The sequence below is a fragment of the Borostomias antarcticus genome, assembly GCF_949987555.1.
Source record: "Borostomias antarcticus genome assembly, chromosome: 12".
NCBI lineage: Eukaryota > Metazoa > Chordata > Actinopteri > Stomiiformes > Stomiidae > Borostomias > Borostomias antarcticus.
The window spans coordinates 2,985,066-3,000,789 of NC_140245.1; the positions used below are offsets into that span (position 1 = coordinate 2,985,066).

At 47.5% G+C, this 15,724-nt stretch overlaps 2 protein-coding genes across 2 annotated transcripts; both read right to left on the reverse strand.

Moving 5' to 3' along the window:
- Positions 1-2,034: 2,034 nt before the first annotated feature.
- On the reverse strand, positions 2,035-4,386 carry LOC311316423 (high affinity immunoglobulin epsilon receptor subunit gamma-like). Its single transcript, XM_084447265.1, has 5 exons — positions 4,258-4,386; positions 3,856-3,947; positions 3,466-3,507; positions 2,576-2,608; positions 2,035-2,299 (listed from the first exon to the last, which is right to left on the reverse strand). The coding sequence occupies exons 1-5, from the start codon at positions 4,310-4,312 to the stop codon at positions 2,234-2,236; spliced, it is 288 nt and encodes a 95-aa protein (XP_084303391.1). The 5' UTR covers positions 4,313-4,386; the 3' UTR covers positions 2,035-2,233.
- A 518-nt stretch (positions 4,387-4,904) lies between these two features.
- LOC311316431 (vang-like protein 2) lies at positions 4,905-12,883 on the reverse strand. The gene is made up of 7 exons (XM_084447276.1): positions 12,600-12,883; positions 12,071-12,194; positions 10,806-11,413; positions 9,308-9,441; positions 8,598-8,733; positions 7,789-8,035; positions 4,905-6,608 (listed from the first exon to the last, which is right to left on the reverse strand). The coding sequence occupies exons 1-7, from the start codon at positions 12,668-12,670 to the stop codon at positions 6,348-6,350; spliced, it is 1,581 nt and encodes a 526-aa protein (XP_084303402.1). The 5' UTR covers positions 12,671-12,883; the 3' UTR covers positions 4,905-6,347.
- Between the last annotated feature and the right edge of the window lie 2,841 nt (positions 12,884-15,724).

The following is a 15,724-nucleotide window of genomic DNA, read 5'->3' on the forward strand; positions in this document are numbered from 1 at the left end:
TTGGATAGAGAGCCAAGCTCCTTCACTGGGCTATTGTTCTGGCCAGACAGCACTTTTTGGGGGCCAACACAATGCATAAGTCATCTGCTGACATGAACAGCATAATTGCACATAAAGTGTTTCCTATTGCTCAAATGACAGAGCCAGAGGCATAGATAGACTACATGATACTAATGATGCACAATTGTCATTGTTCACTGTTATGTTACCCCCAATGGTGCAAGCTGAGACTTTCACATTGTTTGGTAAATGGTACATGGACTGCACTTATAACAATCCCAGGACCTTTTTTTATTTTAAATTGGCCACACAGTGACAGCGATTACATACACGTGTGAGCGGAGAACACAGCACACAACAGAACTCAACACTCAGGGTGATATCAGGTAAATTGGGCCACTTTTTAGTTAATCGCTTGGGACACTAACAAAAAATATATGTATGACATGTAATTGTGTTCTTATGATTAGTGGAATTGAAGCAGTTGAATTTGTTCCCTGTATTTCTCCCATCCAAGCTGTCCTCCAGTGGGCAGCCAGGAGCAGTGGGCCGCCGTTCATGGCGCCCGGGGACCAAGTCCAAGTGCTCAATCCAGGTCTTGGTCAGGGAGAGGACTGCAAAGCATCTGTTCTTCTGCATGTTTTTCATATCGGGTTGTTTGGGAGGAAACCCTTGCGAACACATCAGCTACAGTACCTCAGGTTATGGCCGCCAGGTACAGTAGCAACCCCAGGTGTTGTAACACTGTAAGTTTATCATGCAGATTTCTATCTGGTTATTGTCTTGTATTGCATGAACACCATCTTACATTACAGTGTATTGTTGGGTGTGAATCGTTGCTTAAAAGAATGGGGTTATAGAACCTGGTTGTTTATTGTTGCCAGGTCACAGGGTCACAGGGTCATGAGTGGGGGCATCTTGGGTAGTTTATGCTCTCGGTTACAGGATGTACTGTATGTTAGCTACTGTGTTCAATAAACTTGCTATACTTGATGAAGTTAAACAGTTTCCTGGTTACACACACGTGCAATATATACATTGATTAGGATATTGATAACTAGAAAGCTTCACAACTTCTGTTGACCTTGAGTAAGTCACTTAACCCCAACACTGGTTTTTATCCTCCGGGACGCCAGTCATGTGGTCTGACCCTGTGCTCGGGGCTATTAGCAGAATAACACACTAAAAATAAATAATAGGCCTCTTCAAAAGACTTTAGACTAATATTATTTAGGGGCTGACCTGGTGAGTGGGGCGTGTCATGTACTGTAGAATGCCTTGGGTGGATATTACACATTCTGTGTTAAGCTACACAGTTTTGAATTTGTTTTGAATACAGTTCCAGTACCAGTTAGTGTCATGCGTTTTGTGTAAATACTGTAAACTGGATGTGGGTCATAGCCGGTGTAGCTTGGCATGACAGCTACAGCACAGCAGATGGTGTAAGAGACCAGAGTTTGTGGGTCTGTGGTTTGATGTTTAGTGCTGCTTAGTGATGCCTCCATACAGCCAAACAATGAACCAGCTAGGATCTAAACATGTACACAAATCTTCAATACCTTATGCATACAAATGCATTGCATTTAACTAATTAATAAATTAAGCTTGCATTAAAAGTTGCATTGAAGTGAACATAGAGGAACTATGTATGTGTCAGAGGCACGCTAAAACAACAGCTTGTGAAACAGGAAGTTGGGTTGGACTGTTTGGTCAGGGTGTTAAGAGCTCTTCAGTGAAAGGTCACATATTGTTCTTCCTGCACACAAGTAACGTTGTAAATTCTATTCTATTGTGTTCTGTATTATTCTCTATAAATCATATCCCTATTGATATTTTGAGCATAGATCATAGGTGTGATTAAAATACATTGCACCGTAATTTAAGGTTAGATAATTTATTGTTAGATACATTTAATTTTGTGAATCATAATAGGCAGGGTTAACAGACATGGGCCATTAAGTCATTTTACAAAACTAAACAGCTGTTTTACCGAATTAGAAGTTTACAGAATGAGAAAACACAGAATCTGTGTTCAAGCCCCCCACCACTCGATCAAGTGATACTGGACCTACTGTTTTACGCAGAGGAAAAACTGGTGATTTCTTATGAAAGAAAGAAAATGAATGTGATTTCTTATGAAAGAAAGAAACTGAATGTGATTTCTTATGAAAGAAATCACATTCATGCATCATGTTACAATTACATGGTGGGGATTTCCACCTGTCGGCTTCTCTTAGATGTTTGGTTTCTTCTCCACTTTAATGGTCTCATAGGTGTCCTGGGCATGGGGGGTCAAATCCTGGTAGACAGAGAGGGATAGAGAGATAGTGTGTGTGTGTGTGTGTGTGTGTGTGTGTGTGTGTGTGTGTGTGTGTGTGTGTGTGTGTGTGTGTGTGTGAGAGAGAGAGAGAGAGAGAGAGAGAGAGAGTAATTAAAATTATTGTATGTAAATGAATAATTTCCATATGATATTATAGATTGTAATTTTGAGCACACACGTGTTGTGTTTGTGTTTGTAACATTGTTTAGGTTATACTCTTTAACTGCCGCTAGTCACACACAATAATGATCTTACTGAATAAATGCCCTCCTGATAGCCTGGTGGTTTCTGTAAAAAGGAAGAGATTCTAAAATGTTTGAGATTAAATTGAATGTACACAGTGGCAACAGTAGCATAGAGCACCATCAACACGTTATCTTTATATTAGTAAGCTAGTTAGTATAAGTACTAGTACTGGATTAGTATTAGTTATTAGTAAGTGCTAACATTAGTACTAGTACTGGATTAGTATTAGTTATTAGTTAGTTAGTTAACGTACTGCTACCGGCAACCTCAGTTTCACCATGGACCATTATTGATTTTTAAATCATGGCACATTTCTGTGTGTGTGTGTGTGTATATATATATATATATATGTGTTTTGTTTTTTCCACTCTTTTGTTCTTAAGCACTGCACACCCTGTATATTGTGGGGTTGTGCTTTAATGTGTGAGACAGCAGTTGAAACTTAAGTGTTTATAATTAGCTGGTTTGGTGGTTAGTCTGATATTGCTAACATGACCTGCCATCACTTGGTTGGGGTAAGCAGAATGAATGGATTCTAGAGGAAGTGCATTCAAAAGCACTGAAAGCACTCTTATTCCAACAAAGTACTGTGTAGACTACATGTCTTTAGGTAAAAGCTTGCGCACACACTGTAATGGTTGGACGGTTCGGTTTGCTGGGGTGCCAGTCAGGTCTTGCCTGACAATATTTTAGTGTCTTTAGTCACAGGAGGTTAGTCAAACCTACAAAGGATACATGTGTCAGAGAATAAACTCCTCTCATAAACCCTTACATGTCTCACACACACACACGCGCGCGCACACACACACACACACACACACACACACACACACACACACACACACACACACACACACACACACACACACACACACACACACACACACACACAATTTCACCTGTGGATAATAGCTGATCTTTCTGTCAACTGCAGGATGCATCTGAAGAAGAAAGCAGAACGTGAGTTTGATCAGATAGTCATCAGACCTGCTAGTCTCAGTATGCTAGACATGGGACACAGACCCCAGGCCAATGACACAGAATGCTTACTTTAAAATATTCTTTACATTCTTTTGATTAAAGGTCGTGTTAGTTTTGTGTGATGAATGTGATTGGAATATTCATAACAATTTACCATGTGACAATTTTACCATGAATTTACGAACTGAAAATAATGGTAATGTTTCCTTAGCGACAGTGTATCCTTTATTTTTCTTCATTTAAACCTTTATTTATGTTCAAGAGGAGCATAAATAAAGTATTTAACAGTGGTGTTCACGCTGCCATACCCAGAGTCGGCAGTACAAGACGGTCAGAATGATGCCGTACAACACCAGGATCCCATCCAGCACATAGCACAGCTTCCCCTCGTCTAGGGCATCTGCACACAAACACACACACACACACACACACATTCATCTGCCATCATTATTCTTGACATTTTTGACTGAGTCAACCCAATGATAACACACACACACACACACACACACACACACACACTCATTCATCTGTCATGATTATTCTTGATATTTTTGAGTGAGTCAACCCAATGATAAAGACTATGGTATAAAAAAAGGGGGGATAAACCTGGTTTACACAACCATGTATTGTCAATTAATAACATAGCAGTTTACATTTAAATAACACAATATAAAAAAAAACACAGGTACATAAAAAAAAAAAATTCTCACCAGCACAGCTGAAATTTAAGAGTAAGATGGCAACGATTAGAGATCCCTTCATCATCTTAGGAGAGAGAGAAGCTGGATCTTGTTCAGGGATGTTTTGTTGTCTTGGTGTCTGTCTGCCGGGTTTGTACAGTAACACCTCTAAACTGAGTGTGCCGTTACCAGGAAGTGATGGGCTCACAGTGTCCGTTTTGCACACCACACGCCTCCCCCACTCCACTCAAACCCACTGGTTCCTCTCTCACAACTCTGCAATGTGAGACAGGTGTGTTACAGTACATTTCTACATTTAAACGGCCATCTTGTTGAAGCTATTCTTTGTTTTTTGTTTGCTAGTAACAGGAAAGATGCACGTAGAGAAGAAAAGGCTCTTATTCTTCACTTAAGTCACATTACTACACCTTCCCTCAAATTCTGGAGTAATGACTTCTTAAAGGGACAGTGTGTGTGTGTGTACTGTGCAATCATACACAGAAAGATCAAATTCACAAGAAAATTGTTTAATAATGCAAAAATGTCTAGTACACTATGCTATAGCTACAATTAACAAAGAAAGACAATACAAAGTGAATCTACAGATCTTTGTACAATCACACCTCTTTTCCAAAAGTAAAAACATTCTGAAAATTGCATCATTATAACTTAGGCACTGTAAAAATGATAGAAAAACAAACATGCTTGTATAAAAAATTTACTTTTAAACCCAAATGTCTAGCATGCATAAAAAACTGGAAAGACAATCATTTGCATTTGTCCATTCAGATCTATATTAATGTCAAGCCAGTTCTGGACTGTTTGTGTCATTGGTTGTACTCTTTCATAAATGCATAATGTCTTGTATTTTAGTTCTACTGTAAATACTTGAATACAAGAAACTGGCAGTCAGTCATATTGTGGCTCAGATACCAATCAAAAATGGACGTTATTTGGACTAGTATGAATCTGGACACCAAACTATCAGCTCGAGCACATCTTATAGAGAGGTTTAGTGGTCAAAGTAGTGGTCTGTTGCCAGAGATTCAGACAGCGAGTTTCATATTCACACACAGGTAAGGCGATTAGACGGAGGCAGCAATGATACTGTGCTTGTTTCAACGTGGCGGCACAATCTGGTGACTTGCTACGACTGCAGAGGCCTTTGCAGTGAGAAAAATACAATCACTGGTCCTGGGTCAGCGTGGTCTGATGAAGAAACGGATATAAGGAGAGGCAGAGGCCATTTCATGACAGCATAAAACCACAGTTTCCTCAGATCTTTCTTCTGAACCGAAACTGCCTATGAATGTATTCATATTCATTTGCTTGTTATCTAAATTGTAATAACATTTGTGAATAAAAAAAGCCAGTGTAGAATACAAAAAGAGTCACACATCATGATGCAGACTAACTATGATGATTCATAACGAGTTGTAACTCAGAATATCAGTTTAGGAATGTTCTTCCTTCTTTTACATACTGATGAAAAGACAGCAACACCACACAGGCCACTAGAGACACCATGTTAATTCAGTACAAATACATTCTGCTAAATAATTATCACACCTCAATATAAAAACAGTCCTTATCATTTCAGCACTACAGCACTAAACATTGGCAACCAGTGGGAGTGGTGTACCAACTCTGCAGTCAGCTGACTGAATGTTGTACTCCGATTGGTCAATCCGTAAGACATCAGGAAGAGGTACTGGGAAATTATGCAACTTCCCCTTAGTGGACAAAAATAGCTCTTAAAATGAGTCCACGAAGTAACATATTCCAGTGGTTATAGTATAGATGATGAACAACGTTGATATTCATTTTAAAAAAAAGACATTCCCTTAGGAAAATTATGGATTTGTACAGTATGTCATTCAGACATTACAACACATATAGTCAAGGCAGCCATCTTCAGGTTGGGAAAATCATAGCTTATCATAGTTTGATGGTCAAACATCCATGATGGTGGTTCAATAGGAGATTACTTGATGATGAGGAATGTGACTCAATGCTCAAAAATGGCTTCATCTCCTCTGACTGCGCCAGTACCAGGTGCAAACTGGATGGGTCTGGATCACACTGGTTCTGACATCCATCTGTGACACAGATATGGTCCCCTACACGGAAGTCTCAGACTGCAGCCTCATCACAAACTTGTGGCTCTTGGGGTCGATAAACTCCTCCCCCATGCGCAGGAAGGGGAGGGGAGTCACCGTGACGACCAGGGAGAAGTCGAGGCGCCGCAGGGAGAAGACGAGACCCTGGCGCAGGGCGGAGGTCACCGGCTCCTCGCTCACCAGGGTCCACTGGCGCCCCCTGCCGTTCTCACGCTGGTACTGCATGGTGGGGCCGGGGTTGAGGTAGCGCTCCAGAAACGCCTAGTCGGCAAAAAACGGGAACATAAGACAATCAACCACAACGACGGACCTGTGAATTGGTACATTTTGAATGAGTACACTTGCATTCTCAGAAGTCCTGAGCGTGTGGGAATGTGTTAAGAGCACATATGGCAAGCGCTACATAGCATGTAGGGCTAGATATGTCACTAGATATCTGTCACTCATGCTTTTGTGGTCTAGAAAATTCTAATCCGTCTCTATCTACTCCATGTCTAACACCTCAGAACCAGGACATGAGAGATTTTTTCTGATCAACCCCAATCTCTGTAGCCTACCTCACTGTTTGGCCATGTCACTAAAGAGGGAGTGGCTCCCTCATTTTACGACTTCTATGGCCTAATCTTGTTTCTCAAGACCATAAACAGCGGCCTGGGGTATCTCACCAACAGGTCAGACTGCCTGGTTCTCTAGTAGCCCTTCATATCATTGGTTAATAGAGATTTACATTGACATTCTCCCCACAGGCTCGTTGGGGTCGGAGGGCAACGCCTCGCCTCCTGTAGCAGGAGAGGGGAAATAAATTCCTTTACACTATCCAAGGCATGTTGCTATGGAGGAATATTACTTTTGACTTTTAAAATGATCTCTGGCACGAATCTCTGTAGGCGGTTTCAGAGGCTGTCAAAAACAAACTGAATGGAGGGGGGGGTTATTTCACCTTCATGTAACCATCTAAGCGTGGTGCTGTTTTCTCACTGTTTACAATGGGTAATGAGCTCTAGAGATGAGAGCTGTGTTCCAAGCGCTTTTAGCGCTATAGCACCATGGGCTCTAGGCTTTTTTTTCCTCAGTTGAAAGTTGAACTTTTTGGGCTAGAGTGTAAGCTGTAAAGGCTGTTCTCACGACGAGGACGGTCGGGTTTTGGGAAGACTGCAGAGACGGTCCACGTTAGCGCTAGCTAGCGCTAGCTAGCGCTAGCTGACAGCCGACGTTAGCGCTAGCTACCTCAACCCTAGCTTGTCAATCTGCAGAAACACAACGCTGTGCTAACGCGAGCTGTCGGTAGCCTAGCCAGTCAACTGGCTTTCCCAGTGGTCTCTACGCAGCCACGAGCAGCTGTTAGCTCGGCGCCGTTCGGCTAAAAACGGCACGCTGGCGGGCACACAGCCCAAGTCTGCTGAGCTGGAGGGGGGGGTTGGCGGGGGTCGCTCTCTCTCACCTTGGGGGTCATGTTGTGGGTGATGCAGAACTGCAGGTGCGTGAGGATGCTCTCCATGCTGTGGTAGGGCTGCTGGCGCGTGGTGCGGAGGTACTTCTGCATGGCGCGCGCCATGGGGGCGAAGATGGCCTGGGCCGCCTCGCGCGGGTCCATCACCTCCCGGGGGTGCTTGGTCGCCGAGGCCGCCGGCTCGTCCTCCTGGAGGCGCTTGATGTGGGTGAAGGCCTCTTCCACCGCCACCACCAACCTGGGGGGAGGGACGCAGGCATCGTTGAAGGCGGTCTAACACTCTGTCTGGACGCTGCGCGTGATTGTGGTCGCCAACACACTGCATAAGTCACCCGCTGACACAAACAACATAATTGCACATAGGTGGTTTCATACTGCTCAAATGACAGAGCCAGAGACATAGATAGGCTACAATGACGCACAATTGTCTGTTAATTATCACATTGTTCATTGCTATGTTAACCCGAGTGGTACAAGCTGAGGCTTTCACATTGCTTGGTAAATAGTAAATGGACTGCACTTATATAAGCTCTTTGCAATGGTCCCTCATTCACACACATATTCGCATACCAATGGCAGCAGCTGCCATGCAAGGTGCTAGCCTGCTTATTGGGAGTAATTTGGGGTTCAGTGTCTTTGCCCAAGGACACTCCGACATGTGGACAGGAGGAGCCGGGATTCGAACCGGTGACCCTGCGGTCATCGGACGACCCGCTCTGCCTCCTGAGCCACAGCCGCCCCCTCAAAATAAAGGCTGTGACTGTCTGTGAGGCACGGCGCCGGTCCGGGGTCCCCCTCACCTGGCCTTGCGCTTGCGGACCCTGCGGTCCATCTCGGCCTCCTCGTAGTAGTACTCGTTGTGGGAGTTGTCCCTCCTCCGGGCGGCCGCTGCGATCATGGCGCGCGACTGGCTGCTGGAGTTGTTGGTGCTGCTCTCTGGGAAAACAAAACCGCCAGCGGTCAGCGGCTAGGGGGAGTGGAGGGAGGGAGGGAGGGAGGGAGGGAGGGAGGGATGGAGGGAGGGAGGGAGGGAGGGAGGGAGGGAGGGAGGGAGGGAGGGAGGGAGGGAGGGAGGGAGGGATGGATGGAGGGATGGGTGGGTGGATGGATGGATGGATGAATAGGTGGGTGGATTGTGGGGAAGAAAGTAAGTGGGGTTGATGGAGGATGGATGGAATAAGAAAGATACAGTACTAAGATGGACGGAGAGACAGACCAATAAACAGACAGGAATATTAGGAGTGTGACACATGGACAGACGGACAGACAGGTATAGCAAGAGTATGACAGACAGACAGACAGAGAGACAGACAGACAGGTAGAGTAGGAGTGTGACAGACAGACAGACAGGTAGAGTAGGAGTGTGACAGACAGACAGACAGACAGACAGGTAGAGTAGGAGTGTGACAGACAGACAGACAGGTAGAGTAGGAGTGTGACAGACGGACGGACACAGACAGACAGACAGACAGACAGACAGACAGACAGAGTAGGAGTGTGAGGTCAGTACCGTCCAGCGAGTAGACTTTGAAGCCGGACATCTTCTTGGAGAGGATGGACTTGGGCAGGTTGAGCAGAGCAGGGTTGTAGACGGGGAAGTCGCTGTAGTACTGGTCCAGGACCCACACTGCTGCCCGCTGGATACTGGACACGCACAAACACCATCAGAAAAACTAGCATTAACACCATCACTAACACCAGCAGCATAACCATCACAAACACCATTAAAACACCATCAAACACCATCACTAACATCATCACTAACATCATCACTAACACCATCACTAACACCATCACTAACATCATCACTAACATCATCACTAACATCATCACTAACGCCATCACTAACATCATCACTAACATCATCACTAACATCATCACTAACATCATCACTAACATCATCACTAACATCATCACTAACATCATCACTAACATCATCACTAACATCATCACTAACATCATCACTAACGCCATCACTAACATCATCACTAACATCATCACTAACGTCATCACTAACGTCATCACTAACGTCATCACTAACATCATCACTAACATCATCACTAACACCATCACTAACACCATCACTAACACCATCACTAACGCCATCACTAACGCCATCTCTAACGCCATCACAAACGCCATCACTAACGCCATCACAAACGCCATCACTAACGCCATCACTAACACCATCACTAACACCATCACAAACACCATCACAAACACCATCAATAACACCATCACTAACACCATCACTAACACCATCACTAACACCATCACTAACGCCATCTCTAACGCCATCACAAACGCCATCACAAACGCCATCACTAACACCATCACTAACACCATCACTAACACCATCACTAACACATCACTAACACATCACTAACACCATCACTAACGCCATCACTAACACCATCACTAACACCATCACTAACGCCATTAAAACACCATCACTAACACCATCACTAACACCATCACTAACACCATCACTAACACATCACTAACGCCATTAAAACACCATCACTAACACCATCACTAACACCATCACTAACACCATCACTAACATCACTAACGCCATCACTAACACCATCACTAACACCATCACTAACACCATCACTAACGCCATCACTAACGCCATCACTAACGCCATCACAAACGCCATCACTAACGCCATTAAAACACCATCACTAACACCATCACTAACACCATCACTAACGCCATCACTAACACCATCACTAACACCATCACTAACACCATCACTAACACCATCACTAACACCATCACTAACGCCATCAGCATAACCATCAACTGTGACCACGCAAGTGAAAAAATATACACTATGCTCTCTAGAAAGATGCCCAAAGACACAGTGCCCCCTGTACACACACACACACACACACACACACACACCTTGAAACACAAGAAAACGCAAAGATAAAAAGAAAGACCCACAGCATTCTCTCACACTCACACACACACACACACACACACACCCACACCCCCTCTACCTGAGGTGGCCCACGTTGTAGAAGCGACTGGCCCCGTCCGTGGTGCGCACCACCTTGAGGCAGAAGGCGGGCTGCAGGTGTCGGACCTCCAGCAGCACCAGCGCCAGGTACTGGATGAACAGCAGCGCGTCCACCAGCGACGCCGCGTACTCCACGATGCCCCGGTAGTCGCGCTCGCGCGGCTCCAGCACGCGCACGCCGTAGAACAGCCAGTAGGACGCCACGAACAGGAACACCAGCACCATCAGCAGGCAGCGGAAAACGAAGAAGCGCGGCAGCGTGGCGCGCGGCGGACGCAGAAACAGCGCCCACGACGCGATCAGCAGCACCAGCAGCTTGAACGCCAGCGACACGTAGAGGCCCTCGCACGGCGTGCCGCACGGGTCCAGGGACTCCCGCCACAGCGCCTGCGGCAGCGCCAGGAAGGCCAGCGGGGTCAGGAGGGCGAACAGGCCCAGGCAGCCGCCCAGGACCGGACCCGCCAGGCGCCTGCACTCCGGCGGCGACGACTCCTCTAGCTCCTTGGAGACGCGTGTCAGGTCCTCGTTGGACACGCTGTGCTCCGACGTGCCGGTGACCACCGTGGTCGTCTCGCCCCAGTTGTCATCCTGTAGTGGTGAGGTGGAGGTGGGGAGGGGAGGGGAGGGAGAGAGAGAGTGTGAGCGTGTGAGAAGTGGTGAATCATATTGAGAGGATTGAGGTCAATCGGTCAATCTGGGGCGGAAAAGACAGACAAAAGCAAGACCCCCATCTACTACTTGTCATCGGACAAGCTAGCCAGCCAGCCAGCCAGCCAGCCAGCCAGCCACAGTTAGTTTAATGATTAGCTAGCTATCTAGCCTATCAGATGACAAGTAGTACACGGGGCTAGCTGAAAACCTCTCCATCTTGATTACACCTATCCACTGATTTCAGATTTACACACGTTAAGGGAACAGGGGCTAGATTGTGTCTCTAGACAGATCCGTTCGAAGCTAAAGTGCTGAGGGTGGATGAAGAGAAGTACTACCAGGACCCTCCCTATTATATTTTTAGTTTTCTATTCTTCACTTTGCCTTCAGCACTATCTTATGATCTTAAGTGACTTGTTTTAGACAGGAGATGCACTTGTGAGCTCTGGTGAGTAGCAGGACACCGACTTCCTACGTTAAATGCAATTACTGCAAGTCGGTTTGGATAAAAGCGTCTGCTAAATGCCTGTAATGTAATGAGGAAACAGAGGGCAGACAGAACAAGACGACAGAGCGAAGCTGCTGGACTCTGACCCGGTCGTCTCCGCGGGTGGACTCTGCGTCCAGGAGGGGCTCCCCGGGGGCCTGGATGGTGACGGACTTGTCCCCGCGGCTGCTGCCATCCCGGCTCTTAGAGCGGTGTCTGTCCTTCCGTTCCCTGGTGGTGGACACACACACGCATGCACACGCACACACGCGAACACACACACACACATACAAAAGAGAGAGGAGAGACACAGGGCTTGTGGGTTAGCATGTCTTGCATCCTTTCGCAATGCAGAGACATTGGTCTGGGGGCTTTATGGGAGTGAGCCTAAATGGAGGTGTGTGTGTGTGTGTGTGTGTGTAACCCATGTTAAGGGATTGCCAGGGCGGGATTCGATACCACACTTCAAAGAGCTCACTCGCTTGTGAGTCAGACACACTAACCGTTGTGCCAAGAGGGACGTCCCCCTTGGAGGGACTGGTGCTCCTTTAAGGAGCGAGTTTAACCAACCAACCTCTAACCGCCACCATTACACCCGGGACTCTAGGACTATTTTTTCCTCGGCTACACGTTTACCTGTGCTTGCGGGAGCTGCGCGAGTGGGAGGACTTGTAGGAGTAGCCCGAGTACTGCGACTCGTTGTCCATGTCGCGGGCCGGCGGCGGTGGGCGGGGTTTGCGGGCCCCTCCTCCTCCTCCCCCCGTGCCTCTGTCGCCCCCGGCGCCGACCAGCTGACTCTTGCGCTGGGAGATGGACTTGGTGGACAGGGCCAAGGGCAGCTTCAGCAGGTCAACCTTGCTCCTGAGGGAATCTATCTTGGAGGTGGGAGGAGAGGTGGGGGCGGAGCAGGGGGACAGAGGACGGCGGAGAGGAGGGACAGGGAGGGGACGCTAGAGGAGGAGGAGGAGGAGGAGGAGGAGGAGGAGAAGGAGGAGGAGAAGGAGGAGGAGAGGGTGCAGAAGACGGAGTGATGGGAGAACGAGAGGGAGGGGTGCTGGAGTGATCAGGTCCTGGAGAGAGAGAGAGAGAGAGAGAGAGAGAGAGAGAGACATTAGTGAAAAGGTAGTCTCACAATGCCAGACCCTGGAGATCTCCGCCTCCGAAAGTCTGGAGGAGACGTCTCCGTTGAAAATCGTCGCTAAAGCGGCGCCGAAAACCGACGCTACCAATCAGAGCATTTAGAGACTGACTCGTGAGTCTATATAGTGTATCAAACTGTAATGAACCTGGGATGAAAGACTTTTGCACTGAACTCACTGGGTTAAAGGCTAGGCATTCGTATTTAGAGGGTTAAACGAGTCCTGGGGTTTTTAGCAAGGTTATGAATCACTATGATACAAGTCTAAAACAGCAGCACACCCCCTTCATCCACCTTCCACCTCCGCCCCCGATCCACGCCGGCTACGTCACCTGACACGGCGCCAAACATAGCCAACCGTCCGGGCGGCTCTAGACCACGTTATCCCACCGAGCTAAAGCCCCGAGAACAATCGCGAGCCACCGGGCGCGAGCCGAGGTTCCTCGTCACAGCCAGCGCAGCTGAAGAAACCCAGCGCGAGGTCCGGTAAAACCCGACAGGTCTGGCACAAAGGCGGCCATATTGGATTACTGTGTTTTCACAGACTTGTTTGCCCCCCCCCCCACTCCCCCTCGTCTCACATTCCCTCCCGGTCTCCTTCGGTCCCCCGGGTAACCGGGCCCCTCCGCTGCCATGGCGATGAAAGAGGCTGTTCAGCTGGAGGGGACGGGAGGTTGACAGTCGCTATGGAGACCTGACCTGACACTGCCCTTTGGTGCTCTGGGAAACGCGCCCCCAGGAACACAAGTGTTGGGATGACGGATGTGCGTCTGTCAGAGGCTTCGCGGATGAAGGCCGCCCCCCTCCCACGCCGTAATTGTAGGCCTTGATTGGTCGTGTTGGAGCGGAAATCGAAGGGGTGGAGGAGCATTCCTAATTTATTACGCCCACACGAAATTAGGCTAAATCAGCAACTAACCTACTCTACCAGACCACCATTCTACTCTCAAGTCATCTCTCCGTCGCCATACAAGTGAGTGTTCACTCACATGCGCCTTGTGTACATTAACTTGAGCTCCATCTAAGAAAGTAGGTTACGTGCCCCAAGGTCTAAACCCTCCATACCCTTTGCACCCACTAATAAAACTCCCTAAGACCCCGTTCTGAACTACACTACCCACAATCCCCTTCCAAATAAGAAACCCTGCGTTACTAATCAACCTCTGAGACTTGGGGCGGTCATCTGAGGGAAACATTTTTTGTTCATAATGTGGCCGTTACAGACACACCCACACACACACAGACGCTGTTGTGGACGTTAGCGAGCAGAGGCCACATCGTGGATTTCTCACACATGCCTTTCCATAAAAAGAACAGGAGGAGAGGCGAAGGGTTGTTGGTTGGCCTCTCCCGCCCCGCGTCCCGTGAACTCCAGTCCCCTGAGTGCCATAAAGCCTTAGACTGAGACGGATATGATGATGGAACACCTGATCTATCAAGGTGTGGTCTTCCACAGGAGCAGATATATAGAGTTTCCTATTCATCCTCGTGTCCTGCGTGTCCCAGTTAATGAACTTGAGCCGCGGCTCTCCCCGTGTCAGGCTCCCCCTCGCCACGCCAGCATGTGTCATCCTAGGGATGTTGGGAAATGGGCGCAGACACCGCGTCTCTGACCGAAGAGCCTTGAAGTCGAACCAAAGGCGCTTGTGCACGAATGGGATCCGGCTACACTTGGTAGACAACGGTGAAATCTGAAGGAACAAAACTAGCTTTCTAACACGGACAGGCGCATCCTAACACCCCCGACTAACTTCCCGGCGACGCAGGAAACTAGTTTCATCTCCCTGATTCCACCCAAAAGAGCACAGGTTCACAAACTCACAACTCCGATTAAATGTGGTCATTCTCGCATTGGGTTCCAGGTCGAAGGGAAAGTCTGTTTAGAATGAGGCACAATAGTGAATATTCTCGTGTTGCGGTCTGAGGCCGGATCAGGGAGAAATCAGAGGACGGTCTCTGTGTCTAAACGCTGACGAGAGCCTGCGAGGAAAACTCCTGAGGGCGAAGCCTGTCTGTCTGACATCGTAAACTAAGCCATCACGCACGTCTCATTAGCCAACAGTATGTACACCAGATGCCTTCTGGGAAGGCACTGGCAGGAAATGATACAACCATCTCCTGTCTTAATGTCAAACGCTTGATCTTTTAATGGGGCTCTGTAAACAGAACACGCAGAAACATCACGGTGATCAAACAAGAAAAACTCGGCTATTCAAAGCTGCCAGACATTTCCGACTGTCTTCCATTTCACTAAAGCCAGCTCAAAACCTCAGCTGTTTGATACAGGATGGGGCCTACAGTCAAAAGCCTCCTCTAAAAGCCATTTGAGGCTAGAAACGCCAACTGTACAAATAAACATGGACAGGCTTGGGCCTGGGCCACACACACACACACACACACACACACACACACACACACACACACACACACACACACACACACACACACACACACACACACACACACACACAGGAGACTTGGATGACAACAGAGAAGCCACAGCTAACAGACAACTGTTACAGTCAACCTTTGTGTCCATGTGCTGCCAAGCGTAGCAGGTGTGAGCCCAGATCTGGGAGATAGGGTGTGGCCAAATCAGCAGATATTGGCACTGCTGTAGCCA